The sequence below is a fragment of the Erpetoichthys calabaricus genome, chromosome 1 (genome assembly GCF_900747795.2).
Source record: "Erpetoichthys calabaricus chromosome 1, fErpCal1.3, whole genome shotgun sequence".
NCBI classification, from domain to species: Eukaryota; Metazoa; Chordata; class Cladistia; order Polypteriformes; family Polypteridae; genus Erpetoichthys; species Erpetoichthys calabaricus.
Genome location: NC_041394.2, coordinates 10,964,244 through 10,982,328, shown reverse-complemented (window position 1 = coordinate 10,982,328; position 18,085 = coordinate 10,964,244). Strand labels below are relative to the sequence as shown.

The 18,085-nt window shown below is 44.6% G+C and overlaps 1 protein-coding gene across 1 annotated transcript in view; it reads left to right on the top strand.

Moving 5' to 3' along the window:
- The window catches only part of dhx34 (DEAH (Asp-Glu-Ala-His) box polypeptide 34), a 100,695-nt gene extending 82,975 nt beyond the window's left edge, over positions 1–17,720 (top strand). The window contains exons 13-17 of the mRNA XM_028795613.2: positions 3,953–4,059; positions 5,707–5,973; positions 10,283–10,459; positions 16,762–16,915; positions 17,554–17,720. Of these exons, the coding sequence (XP_028651446.2) occupies positions 3,953–4,059; positions 5,707–5,973; positions 10,283–10,459; positions 16,762–16,915; positions 17,554–17,678 (830 nt within the window). The 3' untranslated portion in view covers positions 17,679–17,720. The remainder of the gene's footprint in view (positions 1–3,952; positions 4,060–5,706; positions 5,974–10,282; positions 10,460–16,761; positions 16,916–17,553) is intronic.
- Positions 17,721–18,085: the final 365 nt, after the last annotated feature.

Here is an 18,085-nt window from a genome sequence, read left to right as displayed (position 1 = left end):
GTTCAATTTTTGTCTCATCAGACCAGAGAATTTTCTTTCTCATGGTCTGAGAGTCCTTCAGGTGCCTTTTGGCAAACTCCAGGTGGGCTGCCATGTGCCTTTTACTAAGGAGTGGCTTCCGTTTGGCCACTCTACCATACAGGCCTGATTGGTGGATTGCTGTAGAGATGGTTGTCCTTCTGGAAGGTTCTCCTCTCTCCACAGAGGACCTCTGGAGCTCTGACAGAGTGACCATCGGGTTCTTGGTCACCTCCCTGACTAAGGCCCTTCTCCCGCGATCGCTCAGTTTAGATGGCCGGCCAGCTCTAGGAAGAGTCCAGGTGGTTTCGAACTTCTTCCACTTACGGATGATGGAGGCCACTGTGCTCATTGGGACCTTCAAAGCAGTAGAAATTTTTCTGTAACCTTCCCCAGATTTGTGCCTTGAGACAATCCTGTCTCTGAGGTCTACAGACAATTCCTTTGACTTCACGCTTGGTTTGTGCTCTGACATGAACTGTCAACTGTGGGACCTTCTATAGACAGGTGTGTGCCTTTCCAAATCATGTCCAGTCAGCTGAATTTACCACAGGTGGACTCCAATGAAGCTGCAGAAACATCTCAAGGATGATCAGTGGAAACAGGATGAACCTGAGCTCAATTTTGAGCTTCATGGCAAAGGCTGTGAATACTTATGTACATGTGCTTTCTCAATTTTTTTATTTTTAATAAATTTGCAAAAATCTCAAGTAAACTTTTTTCACGTTGTCATTATGGGGTGTTGTGTGTAGAATTCTGAGGAAAAAAATGAATTTAATCCATTTTGGAATAAGGCTGTAACATCACAAAATGTGGAAAAAGTGATGCGCTGTGAATACTTTCTGAATCCACTGTATGTACGTCCCCTTGGCCGTGTTGTTCATGGCTTTAGACCATTTTTTTTATCATTTTTATGTGAATGAGACTCCGGTCAATTTCAGTGTTTAAAAGTAGACATTGCTTATCAAGGTTGGCTCCTGCCTTGATGCCCCGTTGCTGCTGGTGTGGGCTCCGGCTGCCAGACCCCCTGAGACAGCAGCAAGTGCCTTTCAAAAATGTTGAGTCTATCTGTCCGTGTCTGTTCCTTGAGACTCTGCCATTTGTGTTGCCACAATTTCTCTTTATCGGCAGTAAAAACTTTGCTATTTTAATAACCTCTAGTATCTCAAGACATGTTTATTTATTTATTTATGTATCTACGTATGTACAGCGGGGAAAATAACTATTAAACACGTCAACATTTTTCTCAGTAAATATACCGTATATACTCGCGTATAAGTCCGAGGTCTTGAAACACGAAAAATCGATCATAAAATGAGATCCTGACTTACACACCCGTTCAAAAATACACTTAATTTTATTTTTTACATCTTCTTGCCTCCTCCAATCTGACATCAGTTTCTCAGCCACATCGAGTTTTGTTGCAGCAGCGCAGTTACCAATTTCTTTTGCCACTTCAACAACGTTTAATTTAAAACAAGCTTCATATTTTCTTCTGATCGAACGCTCCATCATAGATAAGGGATGCTCCTGCGATAAAGGTGTATGAGGGTGGGAAATACAAAAAGCACAAAACAGTGCAAATGTCGCTTCGGAATAGTTTGGGTATTACCGTGTGGTCACGTAGGCACAATACACAGAAAATAAAGGCCCGTGTGCTCGGCGGTTCATCTCTCAGGTGGGCGTTAGCATATCGTAATCTCTTGGACCAACAGCGTGAGTTTTCCGCATTTGAATTATACGACCGACATTATAAAATAGCAGAAATTATACGTTAAAATCAAGTCCCGACTTATCCTCGGGAGAACTTAAACACGAGTATATGCTATTGACGTGAAATGTTCACCAGACGTCAGTATCAACTCAAGTAATCCACACATACAAAGAAATCAAAACAAATAAGTCCATCAATTAAGTTATGCGTAATAAAGTGGAACGACACAGGGGATCAGTATTGAACACATGAAGAAAAGGAGGTTCAAGAAGGCCTGGAAAACCAAGAAAGCAGCTTACATCTGTGAGTATTGAGAAAGCCATCCTGCTAGCCCCCCATCAGTGCACATGAAGCTCATCCGCTTGTTGAGTCCTCATGGATGGCTTGTGTCACACAAGAAGCATCTCATGAAGGGTTAAAGCACAGAGCTCTCTCAAGACCTTCACGACCTTATTGTTGGCATTGGTGACAGACGTCTTTCTAAACTTCTGAATGTTCCAGTGAGCGCCACTGGGGCCGTAATCAGAAAAGTGGAAAGAACATCATGTCACCATAAACCGGCTACGACCAGGTGCTCCTCACAAGAATAATCAGAAGAGCCAAGGACCACTCGCCGAGAACTTCAGAAAGACCCGCAGGTCCAGTTGTTTCAAAGAGATGAATAAGTAACGCACTCAACCACCATGGCCTCCTCTATGCACGCTCACACCCCGCTGAAGACCAAGCACATTGAAGCTCCTTTAAAGTTTGCCGCACAACATTTGGACAAGCCAATTAAATAACTGGGAGAGTAAAGTCTGGTCAGATGAGAGCAAAATTGGACTCTTTTGGATGTCACAGCATGTTTGGAGGTTAAGTGGCACTGCAGGTCACCCCAAAAACACCACAGCAACAGGGAAGTTTGGAAGTGGGAACATCATGGTGTGGGGCTGGCAGACTTCATAGAATCGAAGGAAGGGGATGAATGGAGAAATGTAACCAGGACATTCTTGATAAGAATCTGCTGCCATCTACCAGGATGCTGAAGATGAAATGAGGGGGGACATTTCAGCAAGACAAGGACCCCAAACACACAGCCAAGGAAACTCTCAGCTTGTTTCAGAGAAATAAAGACAATAAAGCTGCTAGAATGGCCCAGTCAGTCTACCGACTTGAAAATCAATGGAAAGAGCTGAAGATCAGAAGTCATAGACAAGACCCCCAGAACCATCAAGATTTGAAGACAGATGTTGTGGAAGAACGGGCCAAAATCCCACCTGAGCAATGCATGCGACTCATTTCTCCATACAGGAGGAATCTTGAAGCTGTCGTTACCAACAACTAAGTATGAAATACGTTTCAGTAGGCGTGTTCAAGACTTAGTCCCTGTGTCATTCCACTTTATTACTCATCACGTCATTGATGGACTTATTTGTTTTCATTTCTTTGTATGTGTGGATTACTTGGCGTGTTGCCGACATCTGGTGAAAATTTCACGTCAATAGCCGCATTAGAAATAGATTTACTGAGAACAATGTTGACACATTCAATACTTATTTTCCCCGCTGTATGTATGTATGTATGTATTGTGGGGAACAGCCCAGACACAGACAGGTAGACACGATGGTTTCACCCAACACACGTCTATTCATCACGATATTTACAAGGGAAGTGCACAAACCCAGTGCCTCAGCACCAATCACCCCTCAAGTCCTTGGCCACAACACAATGCCTTCTCCAAGTCTCTGGTCCGCCTCCACTCCTCTCCTCCAAGCTTCGTCCTTCTTCCACCCGACTCTCGCCCCCGACTGGAGGGAGGCGGCCCCCTTTTATTCACCCCGGAAGGACTCCAGCTGCATCCTGAGGGCCCGTAGACACACCCCTGTGTGGCGGAAGCTCCAGCGGTGAAACTGGAAGTCCACCGGGTGTCTCCAATTCTCTTCCCCCCAGCACTTCCTGGTGTGGCAGAAGTACTGAGGTCCAACACTCCCAAGGCATTGAGGCGCCCCCTGGCGCTGACCACGGGCCCCTACAGGGATGAGCTTCCAGGCTCTGTACCCGTGGTCCCCACAGCAACCAGGGAGGACGCCCCCTCTTGTTCCGGAGCCCTCCTCAAGCCCTCCTCCGGTCCTCCTGGGCGTCCTGGCCGGGCATGAACGCCCGCCGGGCACCACAGTATGTATGTATGTATTTATTTATTTGACTTTCCCTAATGTTGTGTACTTAAATTCTGCTTTTCAGGCTCCAACAAAGAGGAGAGCAGTAAGCATCAGATGCTGGCCTTCGTGACGCTGCTTGAAACCAACAAGCCCTACATTGGGAACTGCGTCCGCTTTCCAGCTCTGCAGGTCAGCAAGTCTTTGAGTCAGGAGTTTTTCCCTATTAACGTGACTTAAACCAAGTAATAAATGTGTGGGCTTCAGATTGTCTCTCTCTACAGGTGCATCTCAATAAATTAGAATGGCATTGAAAAGTTCATTTGTTTCAGTAATTCAATTCAAAAAGTGAAGCTCATATATTCCATAGATTCATTACACACACGGTGATACATTTCAAGTGTTTATTTCTTTTCATTTTGCTGATTTATGGCCTACAGGTAATGAAAACTCCAAATTCAGTATCTCAGAAAGTTAGAATGTTACATCAGACCAATAAAAACCAGAAATGTTGTCCTACTGAAATGTCTGTCCATGTAGGCACTCAATACTCGGTCAGAGCTCCTTCTGCATGAATGACTGCATCAATGTGGCGTGGCATGGAGGTGATCAGCCTGTGGCACTGCTCAGGTGTTATGGACGCCCAGGATGCTTTGATGGCGGCCTTTAGCTCGTCTGCATTGTTGGCTCTGCTGTCCCTCATCTTCATCCTCTTGATAGATTCTCTATGGGGTTTAGGTCAGGCGAGTTTGCTGGCCAGTCAAGCCCAGTGATACCCACCATGGCCACTAAACCAGGTATTGGGACTTTTGGCAGTGTGGGCAGGTGCCAAGTCCGGCTGGAAAATGAAATCAGCATCTCCATAAAGTTTGGCAGCAGAGGGAAACATGAAGTGCCCTAAAACTTACTGGTAGTCGTTCTGAACTTGATAAAACTCAGTGGACCAACACCAGCAGATGACATGGCTCCCCAAATCACCACAGTCTGTGGAAACGTCACACTGGGCCCTCAAGCAACTTGGGATTCTCTGCCTCTCCACTCTTCTTCCAGACTCTTGATGTCCAAATGAAATGCAGAACCGACTTTCATCTGAAAAGAAGACTTTGGACCACTGAGCGCCAGTCCAGTCCATGTTCTCCTTAGCCCAGGTAAGACGCTTCTGACGTGGTCTCTGGTTCAGGAGTGACCTGACACAAGGAGTGCTGTGACAGTTGTAGCCCACGACCTGGATACACACATCTGTGTGGTGGCTCTTGAAGCACTGACTCCGGCCGCAGTCCACTCCGTGTGAATCTCCCACAAATTCTTCACAATCCTCTCAAGGCTGCCATTATCCCTGTTGCTTGTTCCTCTTTTCTCCTTCCACTCAACTTTCTATTAATGTGCTTGGACACAGTGCTCTGTGAACAGCCAGCATCTTTACCGATGACCTCCTTGTGGAGTGAGGGTCTCAATGACTGTCTTCTGGACAACCGTCAAGTCAGCGGTCTGATTGTGTGGCCTACTGAACCAGATGGAGAGACCACTTCAAGGCTCAGGAACCCTGAGCAGGTGTTTTGGGTTAATTACTGGTGTGGAGTTGGACACCAGGAGTCTACAAGATTGAACTTTGTCACAATATTCTGATTTTCTGAGATAGTGAATGTTGGGTTTTCATTATCTATAAGCCATAAATCAGCAAAATGAAAAGAAATAAACGCTTGAAATACACCACTGTGTGTGTGTAATGAATCTATAGAATTTATGAGCTTCACTTTTTGAAATGAATTACTGAAATAAATGAACTTTTCGATGATTTTCTAATTTATTGAGATGCACCTTCTATGTCTCTCTTTGCAGACCCTGCTCCTCGTAGGCAGCTCGCTAGACACCAATGCTGACTGTTCTCGGGTGGTCGTCGACAGTTGGCTGCAGTTGCACGTCAGTGACAGTGAGGAGGCGCTCCGGACCCTGTCTTTGGCCCTGCAGTTGCGGAAGGACTGGGAGCAGCTACTTAACAGGCAGCTGGGGGCTCGACAGCAGCATGGCGGGGAGATGGCAGCGGTCAACAAGAAGGACGTGTCCAAGTTGACGGACTCGCTTGTGCGTTTCCTACTCTACACTGAGGTACGAGGCAGCAGCCGATCCTATTGGCAGGCTCCATTTGTGTTGGTATGAATCGACTTTACGCAGTTTAAAGTGTAACACTTTAAAAAGGTTACTATAGTGTTTTTTTGTTCTTTATTTCACCTTATACAATTTCTTGTATTAGGAATTTGTTAGTTTTCGCAAACCCCTTGGGGTCAGAGTGCAGGGTCAGCCATTGTACAGCCAGCACTTTTTACATATATATAATGTATTATGGCAGACAGCCAGGGTCCATGCCAGGCCAGGATGCCCCTTCGCTATATGTTCAAGGGGGAGCAGCCATGGACTGTGCAATACCTCACCCTGGACGCTAGATGGCGGCCCCCTCTGGTTTGGAGCGGTTTCTCAGTTTCTCATAGGGCTCCATGGGAATTGGAGTTGGTCCTGCAGGCGCCGCCAGGGAGTGCTGCAGCTGGCACTCCTGAGCCCGTATGGGCAGCGTATTTGCCACACCCAGAAGTGCAGCCGGAACTCAGCAGTCAACCACCTGGAGCACTTCTGGGTGGACTTTAAAAGGGGCCAGCAGCCACCACTCAATAGCCAGAGTCGGGAGGAGTGATGGTGAAATAGAGGAATCGTGTGTGGTGTGCTTTTGTGTACTTGGGACTGTGTTGTGCCTGTGGGGGTCACGGAGAAGATGTGCCCCACAGGTAAAGAGAGATAAAACTTTCTTTGGTTTTATATGTGCCTCCGGTGTGAGTCTGTATCTGGTCAGGCACCTATATAGCGCATTTTTAATATATATATATATATATATATATATATATATATATATATATATATATACACACACAGTACTGTACAAAAGTTTTAGGCAGGTGTGAAAAAATGCTGTAAACAAAGAATGCTTTCACAAATGGAAGTGTTAATCATTTATTTTCATCAATCAACAAAATGCAGTGAATGAACAAAAGAGAAATCGAAATCAAATCAATATTTGGTGTGACCACCCTTTGCCTTCAAAACAGCATCAATTCTTCTAGGTACACTTGCACACAGTTTTTGAAGGAACTCGGCTGGTAGGTTGTTCCAAACATCTTGGAGAACTAACCCCAGATCTTCTGTGGATGTCGGCTTCCTCACATCCTTCTGTCTCTTCATGTAATCCCAGACACACTCGATGATGTTGAGATCAGGGCTCTGTGGGGGCCATACCATCACTTCATACCAGGACTTCTTGCTCTTCTTTACACTGAAGATAGTTCTTAATGACTTTGGCTGTATGTTTAGGGTCGTTGTCCTGCTGCAGAATAAATTTGGGGCCAATCATACGCCTCCCTGGTGGTATTGCATGATGGATAAGTATCTGCCTGTATTTCTCAGCATTGAGAACACCATTAATCCTGACCAAATCTCCAACTCCATTTGCAGAAATGCAGCCCCAAACGTTCAAGGAACCTCCACCATGCTTCACTGTTGCCTGCAGACACTCATTATTGTACCGCTCTCCAGCCCTTCGAAGAACAAACTGCCTTCTGCTACAGACAAATATTTCAAATTTGACTGAATCTCATCAGTCCAGAGCACCTGCTGCCATTTTTCTGCACCCCAGTTCCTATGTTTTCATGCATACTTGAGTCGCTTGGCCTTGTTTCCACGTCGGAGGTATGGCTTTTTGGCTGCAACTCTTCCATGAAGACCACTTCTGGCCAGACTTCTCCAGACAGTAGATGGGTGTACCTGGGTCCCACTGGTTTCTGCCAGTTCTGAGCTGATGGCACTGCTGGACATCTTCTGATTTTGAAGGCTAATAAGCTTGATGTGTCTTTCATCTGCTGCACTAAGTTTCCTTGGCTGACCACTGCGTCTACGATCCTCAACGTTGCCCGTTTCTTTGTGCTTCTTCAAAAGAGCTTGAACAGCACATCTTGAAACCCCAGTCTGCTTTGAAATCTTTGTCTGGGAGAGACCTTGCTGATGCAGTAGAACTACCTTGTGTCTTGTTGCTGTGCTCAATCTTGCCATGACATGAAACTGTCTTCCACAACCTCACCTTGGTAGCAGAGTTTGGCTGTTCCTCACCCAGTTTGAAGCCTCCTACACAGCTGTTTCTGTTTCAGTTAATGACTGTGTTTCAACCTACGTGTGACATTGATGATCATTAGCACCTGTTTGGTACAATTGGTTGATCAGACACCTGACTAGAATCCTACAAAATCCCTGACTTTGTGCAAGTGGACCGATAAGAATTGATGCTGGTTTGAAGGCAAAAGGTAGGAACACCAGATATTGATTTGATTTAGATGTTTCTTTTGTTCGCTCACTTTGCATTTTGTAAATTGATAACAATAAACAATCATCTATATACTCTATATAATTCACTAAGTCCATGGCAAGCAAGACGCACACAATACAGAGCCCCGCCCACCAACAATTCACTAAGCAGCCAACCATGGCACGCAACTCTAACCCTCCTCCCTCACTTCCTGCTCATGTGCCCGCCCCCAACTTCTCACCTGAGTTGCTTTCATCTGTGTAGGCGCACGAGAGAGAGAGAGAGTGAGTGGGAGTGACACACAGGTGCGCGAGAGAGACACACACACACACACACACACATTGCTTTTATCTGCCAAAACCAGTTTTCAGTCACAGACAATTGTATGTTGCTCTCTCCAGAGGTCCATCTTTTCATTAACTCACAGTCGTATCCTCAAACCCACGCCATTTGGACAACTGTGTCGTTCAGGAAGTGTTCACCCATCAATACATAATTATGTGGCGTATGCTATGCAGCGGGTTGGCTAGTTATTTATATTTCTGAAAGCATTCTGTGTTTACAGCATTTTTTCACACCTGCCTAAAACTTTTGCACAGTACTGTATACATATGTATATATATATATATACACACACAATCCAACGTCTGTCTGTCTGTCCACTTTCACGAGAGAACTTCTTAACAGATCTCGATCGGGTTCTTTTCTAGAATTTGCTTGAACATTCCGGTTGATTTTGCGACTTCTCTCATTGCGCTAAGTATCAGAGTTTGCTTGCAGTAACCGATTTATTTGCACGAATCCGAGAGACACGCAGCTGGGCGGGGCCCTCCTCACTCACATGCCAGCCTCGTGGGCGGACCTTACCTCCACTAAGCTAGCGAATGAGAGGACTACTTAACGGATTTCGATCGGGTTCTTTTCTAGAATTTGCTTAAACATTCCGGTTGATTTTGCGACTTCTCTCATTGCGCTAAGAATCAGAGTTTGTTTGCAGGAGCGATATATTCACGCTAATCCGACACAGAGGTAAGGGGGAAGCGTGACATAAGGAGTTAGGAGCCGGGTGGGGCCCTCATCAATGTCCTGTTTCACTTCTACACGGGCGAAGCCGCGGGGCACGGCTAGTCATTTATATGTTGAAATTTTGGTGTTTTTCTTGTTCAAATAAAAAGTGCAGTGTCTCAAACAGTCCTTAAGTAAATACTCCATTACAACAAGTGAACTGTGGAGGTTAAAATCCAATAAATACATCCTTTAATAACGAGGTTAAAATAATAATGGCTGGAGGCAGTCTTTTCTTAAAAATCTGGTGCTTTCTTCGTTCTACCAGATGGCTCCCCTGCTTCTCCCTTACAGGCCCCACAACAGGGGAGTCGCTCTACCTTCTCTTCTGGTGTGGTAGTCTACGGAGAGCTCCAGACTTGGGTTCCCTCCCCAGCAGCTCAACACTCCCAAGCCTCCCTTCAGCGGCCAGTCTTCTCCTCTGCCGGTCACTCGAGCTCGTCCAGACTGCTCAGCTGGAGTGGTGACTGCTTGAATTAGCCCCCCGCCTAACACTCCTGCTAGCTGCATGCAGCCTTCAAGGAGCCTGCTCTCGCTCACACTCTCCAGCACCGGCTTCATCACCTCCTGCCTTCACCTCCCTTAACCTCCGTCCTCTGTTTCTTCTCCTCTCCTCCCCTTCCGCACTCGCGCTCCTACCATATAACGGGGAGGTGGTTCAGGTGTGGCGACTAGCAGCTCAATTACGAATGCGGACGACTCCTCACCCGTGCACTTAAGGGAGGGCCGCCTGCATCACGAAGCACTCAGGAACAGCGAGTGCGGTGATCATCTATTTAAAAACTGGCCTTTCATCTGAGCCGTGGACCCCCCGACAACACAGGAAGCGCAGGTTTTCATTATCATTCGCTCCACTATTTCCAGCTTTTTTGGTCACCTCCTGGACAGAGCATTGCTTGATCTCAGAATCACAATTCTCTTAAATGCTTCATCTTGCCTCCTGCTGTTTCTGAAATGAATTATTCCTCATTAAAACCCCTTAAACTTTTCTTTGATGCTCCTGTTTAGGTGAAGTACGGCCTGAAGCGCCTCACCAGCCTGGAGATGCAGAACCTGTACGTCGGACCCCAGTCTGGGAGTGACCTGCTCTCCCTGGGCAGCCTGTTCCCTGGCTGTGAAACCTGGCCAGACCCTGTCAAGGGGGGCTTGATTGTCACCAGCTTCTTCACTTACAACTGCCTTTGTGTGAGTACAGAAATCATTCCTTTAACTTAAAGAATTATTTCTTGTAAACTCTGGAATTTTGTGGGGGAGGAGCCATGAAGTCCAAAAAGCGCTCCCCAAGTACAGTGGGGCAAAAAAGTATTCAGTCAGCCACCAATTGTGCAAGTTCTCCCACTTAAAAAGATGAGAGAGACCTGTAATTTTCATCATAGGTATACGTCAACTGTGAGAGACAAAATGAGAAAAAAAAATCCAGAAAATCACATTGTCTGATTTTTGAAGAATTTATTTGCAAATTATGGTGGAAAATAAGTATTTGGTCACCTACAAACAAGCAAGATTTCTGGCTCTCACAGACCTGTAACTTCTTCTGTAAGAGGCTCCTCTGTCCTCCACTCGTTACCTGTATTAATGGCACCTGTTTGAACTCGTTCTCAATATAAAAGACACCTGTCCACAACCTCAAACAGTCACACTCCAAACTCCACTATGGCCAAGACCAAAGAGCTGTCAAAGGACACCAGAAACAAAATTGTAGACCTGCACCAGGCTGGGAAGACTGAATCTGCAATAGGTAAGAGCAGCTTGGTGTGAAGAAATCAACTGTGGGAGCAATTATTAGAAAATGGAAGACATACAAGACCACTGATAATCTCCCTCGATCTGGGGCTCCACGCAAGATCTTACCCCGTGGGGTCAAAATGATCTCAAGAACGGTGAGCAAAAATCCCAGAACCACACGGGGGGACCTAGTGAATGACCTGCAGAGAGCTGGGACCAAAGTAACTAAGGCTACCATCAGTAACACACTACGCCGCCAGGGACTCAAATCCTGCAGTGCCAGACGTGTCCCCCTGCTTAAGCCAGTACATGTGCAGGCCCGTCTGAAATTTGCTAGAGAGCATACAGAAGAGGACTGGGAGAATGTCATATGGTCGGATGAAACCAAAATAGAACTTTATGGTAAAAACTCTACTCGTCGTGTTTGGAGGAGAAAGAACACCATACCTACTGTAAAGCATGGGGGTGGAAACATCATGCTTTGGGGCTGTTTTTCTGCAAAGGGACCAGGACGACTGATCCGTGTAAAGGAAAGAATGAATGGGGCCATGTATCGTCAGATTTTGAGTGAAAACCTCCTTCCATCAGCAAGGACATTGAAGATGAAACGTGGCTGGGTCTTTCAGCATGACAATGATCCCAAACACACCGCCCGGGTAACGAAGGAGTGGCTTCGTAAGAAGCATTTCAAGGTCCTGGAGTGGCCTAGCCAGTCTCCACATCTCAACCCCATAGAAAATCTTTGGAGGGAGTTGAAAGTCCGTGTTGTCCAGCGACAGCCCCAAAACATCACTGCTCTAGAGGAGATCTGCATGGAGGAATGGGCCAAAATACCAGCAACAGTGTGTGAAAACCTTGTGAAGACTTACAGAAAACGTCTGACCTCTGTCATTGCCAAAAAAGGGTATATAACAAAGTATTGAGATGAACTTTTGTTATTGACCAAATACTTTTTTTCCACCATAATTTGCAAATAAATTCTTCAAAAATCAGACAATGTGATTTTCTGGATTTTTTTTTTCTCATTTTGTCTCTCATAGTTGATGATGAAAATTACAGGCCTCTCTCATCTTTTTAAGTGGGAGAACTTGCACAATTGGTGGCTGACTGAATACTTTTTTGCCCCACTGTATATAGTTTTTAATTTTGCAATTGTTGTTCCGCTCATCCTGCACATTTCTCTTAATAAAGTGTCCTGCAAGCTAACAGCCTCCTGCACTTTTTAAAGAAACACGTGGCTTGCAAACTTTAACTTTTACATGTTAAGTCCCCCACACTCCTCGACAGACACAGGCTCCATTCTCAATCTCAGCCAACATGTACACTTAACTTTTTTTATTTGCTCATTTTAATGACATCGCACATTTGGCCGAAGGAGACCTCCGTAAGCGGACTCACACGTGGAAACGGAGATTTCAAAAAGCCAGTGTTTTGTCTTCACCGAGTTACTCACCTTGTTGTGTGTGCACATCAAACCATTCGCTGTCTGTCCAGTAACATTATTGTTGGTCTTTGGCCAGTGATACTCCATGGAGGTAAGGAAAAGAGTCGGAGCAAACAGAAGGAGTGTGACGTTCAGGACAAGGGGCTCTGTAACATACAGTCATATGAAAAAGTTTGTGACCCCCTCTCAGCCTGCATTATAATTGACTCTCCTTTCAACAATAAAGATATCAGTGGTATGTCTTTCATTTCCTAGGAACATCTGAGTACTGCGGTGTTTTCTGAACAAAGATTTTTAGTGACGCAGTATTTAGTTGTATGAAATTAAATCAAATGAGAAAAACTGGCTGTGCACAAATGTGGGTCCCCTTGTCATTGTGCTGATTTGAATGCCTGTCACTGCTCAATGCTGATTACAGTGATCCCTCGCTATATCGCGCTTCGTCTTTCGCGGCTTCACTCCATCGCGGATTTTAAATGTAAGCATATGTGAATATATATCGCGGATTTTTTCACTGCTTCGCGGATGTCTGCGGTCTACAGTACGTGTGCTTCCTCAGTTGATTTGCCCATTTGAATTCAAACAAGGGACGCTATTGGCGGATGGCTGAGAAGCTACCCAATCAGAGCCTTCGGTTAAGTTCCTGTGTGCTGCTGATTGGCTCAGCGACGGAGTGCTGCATTAACCAGGAAGTCTAATCTCACTCATTCATCATTAACGCATGTTACTGCTACTGCTGCAGGAGCCGTGTCCAAGCGCCAACAGAAGATGCAAATGATTGCAGAAAAGGTAAAAGTTTTGGATATGCTGAAGGAAGGAAACAGCTACACCGCTGCAGGACACCATTACAGCATCAATGAGTCCACGATTCTTTTTATTTAACTCTTTTAGGGCTAATTTTTTTTTTGTTTCTTTTCTCCCAGGGCTGAATATTTTTCCAAAAACTAACATTTTTTAAAAAAGAACACAAAGCAATTGTTTAACATATCAAATCAACAAAAAATATTTACTTTTGACAAATGTTACTGTCTTGCATGTTGTATGAGCCTGCATACTCTATGATTTCACATACATATCACATACATTTTACACAGCAAAGTCTGATCTCGCTCAAAGCAGCCAATTTCAGTCATTGCCACACTGCACTCCTTACAATGCGTGTTGCTTTGGTGCCTATTTTTCAATTGTCTCTTGCTGCACTTTCTCACATATATTGTTAGTGTGTACTGTAGAGAGACAAGTCACCCATTTGCCATCGTGCCATGCCACTGCCACCAAGTTTTCTGCCTGCATGAAAACCGTATTGTCACCTCTTTTCATCTTCTGAAACTTTATGAACTTTATGTATGGCATTATAGCCTGGCTCACCCCATGGGATTTGCTTCTGTTTATTACAGAAGTGAATAAAACTTTGCAGCAGCACGTACCTAAGCCACCAGGGGACAAAGCACGTTTGGACCAATGCTCCCTGAAGTTATATCACCAGTTCTGTCCCATCTCTATTTGTAATGCCACAGCGCGCTTCATCTTGTCTTTCGTTGTGGGTTTCCACTTTGAAAAACGAGAATGCGATGCAAACGCAGCCCGCAATTCAAAAAAAATCTCTGCCTACCTGTTTGTCTCGTCTGACAGTAGCTGAAAAGCAGCATCAGGAGAGAGCAGCCTGAAGTACAGCAGCTGGTGATCTGTCGTGTCCAACAGCAAGCCATGCCGTCTTGTAAACTCCGGTAGCCAGATCGGCTCTCAACGGATCAATGTCTGTGTATTTATCCCATGCGAACCTTGCCGTAGATGCATCGGCTGCGCGAAGGCACTCAACTGGCAGCAGATCCACTGGCGCGGCATCGGCTGGTGTCTGATCAGCTGATGCCGGCTTCTCACTCTCTTGCTCGATCTCCTGATCACTGCCAATAAAATCCGATTCTGAAAAATCAAGAGTCCGACTCCGCGATAATGCGCAAAACATCGTCTGCCAAGTGTTTTCTTTTCTGCACTTGCTTCGCTGCCTTTTCACATGTCGGTGCCATCTTGCCTGTTTACATTTCGCAACTCACGCACACGCAAGGTTTATTTGCCGAGTCAACGAGTCTAGCATTCCTCCAAGCACAGAGGGAATGCCTGTGACGTGACAGTGAGATTTGTCGCCATTAACAGCTGATTGTCGCCCCCTATCCCTGGATGTCGACTTTTGTCGACATTCGCCTTCAACCCCTCCTGTCGACAAAAGTCGACATCCGCCCTAAAAGAGTTAAAAAGGAGGAAAAGCAAATAAGATCTACGGCCGCAGTGTCCTTTAACCAGGGTGCAAAACGAGTTGCAAGTGGACGTGATAAGGCAGTAGTCTGGATGGAATCTGCTTTAGGGATTTGGATTGAAGAGTGATGGAAGAAGAACAACGGCAGTGCTAAACAGTCGCCTGAAGAGGCTCCTTTAGAAGAGCTGTAACGCTATCCTTTGTAGTGCAGTAAAATTAAACTCATCGTTATCGGACAAGTCGTCGTGTCATTGTTGGTGAGTAACCATAATTAATTATTTACGTACAGTACTTATTACATGTACATAGTTTAGTGTCACTGTACACACATTTTATTGTATACAATTTTTCTTGCATTGTACATATTTATTGATGGTGGCCTGTCTGTCGTAATGGCTGTAACATATGTGATATCAGAGACGCTCGATATCTTTAAAATAATATTTAGGTTTTACTGTGTTTACATACATAATTTCAACGAATCTTACCTAATATCTAAGAGAATACAAAGGGTTTATGCTGCATAATTGTGTGTGAAATGTTTATAATAGTGTGGGAGAGTTTATAAGGGCTTAAAATATATAAAAAGAACCATATAAACATATGGTTTCTACTTCGCGGATTTTCTTATTTCGCGGGTGGCTCTGGAACGCAACCCCCGCGATGGAGGAGGGATTACTGTACTTACAACACCAAATTGGTTGGATGAGCTCATTAAGCCTTGAACTTCATAGACCGGTGTGTCCCATCATGAGATATAAAGGTATTTAAGGTGGTCAATTGCAAGTTGTGCTTCCTTCCCTTTGACTCTCCTCTGAAGAGTGACAGCATGGGATCCTCAAAGCAACTCTCCAAAGATCTGAAAACAAAGATTGTTGAGTCTCCTGGTTTAGGAGAAGGCTACAAAAAGCCATCTCAGAGGTTTAAACTGTCAGTTTCAACTGTAAAGAATGGAATTAGGAAATGGAAGGCCACAGGCACAGTTGCTGTTAAACCCAGCAGGTCTGGCAGGCCAAGAAAAATACAGGAGTGGCATATGAGCAGGATTGTGAGAATGGTGACAGACAACCACAGATCACCTCCAAAGACCTGCAAGAACATCTTGCTGCAGATGGTGTATCTGTACATCGTTCTACAATTCAATTTGCACAAAGAACATCTGTATGGCAGGGTGATGAGAGAGAAGCCCTTTCTGCACTCACACCACAAACAGAGTCGCTTGTTGTACGCCAATGCTCATTTAGACAAGCCAGATTCATTTTAGAACAAAGTGCTTTGGACTGATGAGACAGAAATTGAGTTATTTGGTCAGAACAAAAAGCGCTTTGCATGGTGGAAGAAGAACACCGCATTCCAAGAAAAACACCTGCTACCTACTGTCACATTTGGTGGAGGTTCCATCATACTGTGGGGCTGTGTGGCTAGTTCAGGGACTGGGGCCCTTGTTAAAGTCGAGGGTCGGATGAATTCAACCCAATATCAACAAATTCTTTAGGATAATGTTCAAGCATCAGTCACAAAGTTGAAGTTATGCAGGGGTTGGATATTCCAACAAGACAATGACCTAAAACACAGTTGGAAATCTACAAAGACATTCATGCAGAGGGAGAAGTACAATGTTCTGGAATGGCCATCACAGTCCCCTGACTTGTAAATCATCGAAAATCTATGGGATGATTTGAAGCAGGCTGTCCATCAAATTGAGCTGAACTGGAGAGATTTGGTATGAAGAATGGTCAGAAATACCTCCATCCAGAATCCAGACACTCATCACAGGCTATAGGAGGACAGCGTCTAGAGGCTCAACTAAGTATTGATGTCATATCTCTGTTGGGGGGCCCACATTTATGCACCTGTCTAATTTTGTTATGATGCATATTGCATATTTTCTGTTAATCCAATAAACTTAATGTCACTGCTGAAATCCTACTGTGTCCATAAGGCATGTCAGATATTAACAGGAAGTTGATACTTTGAAAGTTCAGCCAATGAGAATCAAGAATCCAAAGAATTAAGAGGGGTTCCCAAACTGACTGTATTGTCAAAATGTGTGTACATTTGCAGGACTCGAGGGACCTCTACAGTAACTGCCTGCGCAGCTTCTGGACGTGTCCACACTGCGATCTCTACATGCCGTTGACACCACTGGAGCGCATGCAGCACGAGACCACCTGTCGACCCCCAGGAGAAGCACAAACCAAAGAGGAGGAGGAGGAAGGTAAATGGTGGTCTGCAAATCAAACTGAGTTGTCTGCCACTTAGTACCTTGTTTTTTTTTTTGTATTTGTGTCATTGTATATTCACACAGCACTTGGTCCCATTTCTGCTTTTTAAAATGTACAAAGCTATCATAATTTTGGTGCTTTGTTTTAATCTTTAGTGTTGTAGGCATTGCTGAGCGCACTGGCCAGAGTTCTTTTTCAGATCTGGGTGCAGTCTGTCTAGTGGTTTTCCTCCTGAAGTCATCTGAGAATTGTAAATTGTCCCTGTGTGTGTGTGTGTGTGTGTGTGTGTGTGGGTGTGTGTGTGTACATGTTATGCGGATATGTGCCCCCCCATTTGTTGTATCCATTCCTACTGGGTTTTGCTTTTACTTGCAGTCCAAGAAAGATGTTAATAAAAAGCCTGAGCCTTCATTATACCCCAGCAGCATTGTGTGTAAGGCAGGAGCCAAATGCCGGGCTAAAATAGAGAGATGACATTAGGGGCTTTAGCAAAAAACAATGAGTCTCATCTTCGGCTAACAAACTTTGACCACAGAGCGGTTATTAAAAAAACAGAACACTGCGTCATGTTTCTGAGTGAGGGTAACAAACGCACTGCTGAAAATCCACTTCTCCCTCTCCCCTCTCGCAGGAGTCCCACCTGGAAAAAGCAGCGCAGCCTCCGCCCTCCAGCGAGACTACCATTGTGATGTCTGCAATCGGGACTTGAAGCTGACCTCCATAGAGATACTGAAGCACAAGAGGCAGCATCGGTGAGCAGAAGAGGTGGGCACAGCAAGGTGCCCAAGCAACCCAACATGTTTGGTAGTTACTCTTTTTTATATATATATATATATATATATATATATATATATATATATATATATATATATATATATATATATAGTGTGCATTTTGAAAATGAGTGTAATTTGTAAAAAAAAGAGAAAATAAATGAGATTAATGAAAGAAATGATGAGTGATTGATTGATTTGATTAGATAGATGTGAAAGGCACTATATAATAGATATGAAAAGCACTATAAAATAGATGGATAAATAGATATGAAAGGCACTATAAAATAAATGGATAGATGTGAAAAGCACTATATTATAGATATGAAAGGCACTATATAATAAATGGATAAATAGACATGAAAAGCACTATATTATAGATGGATAGAT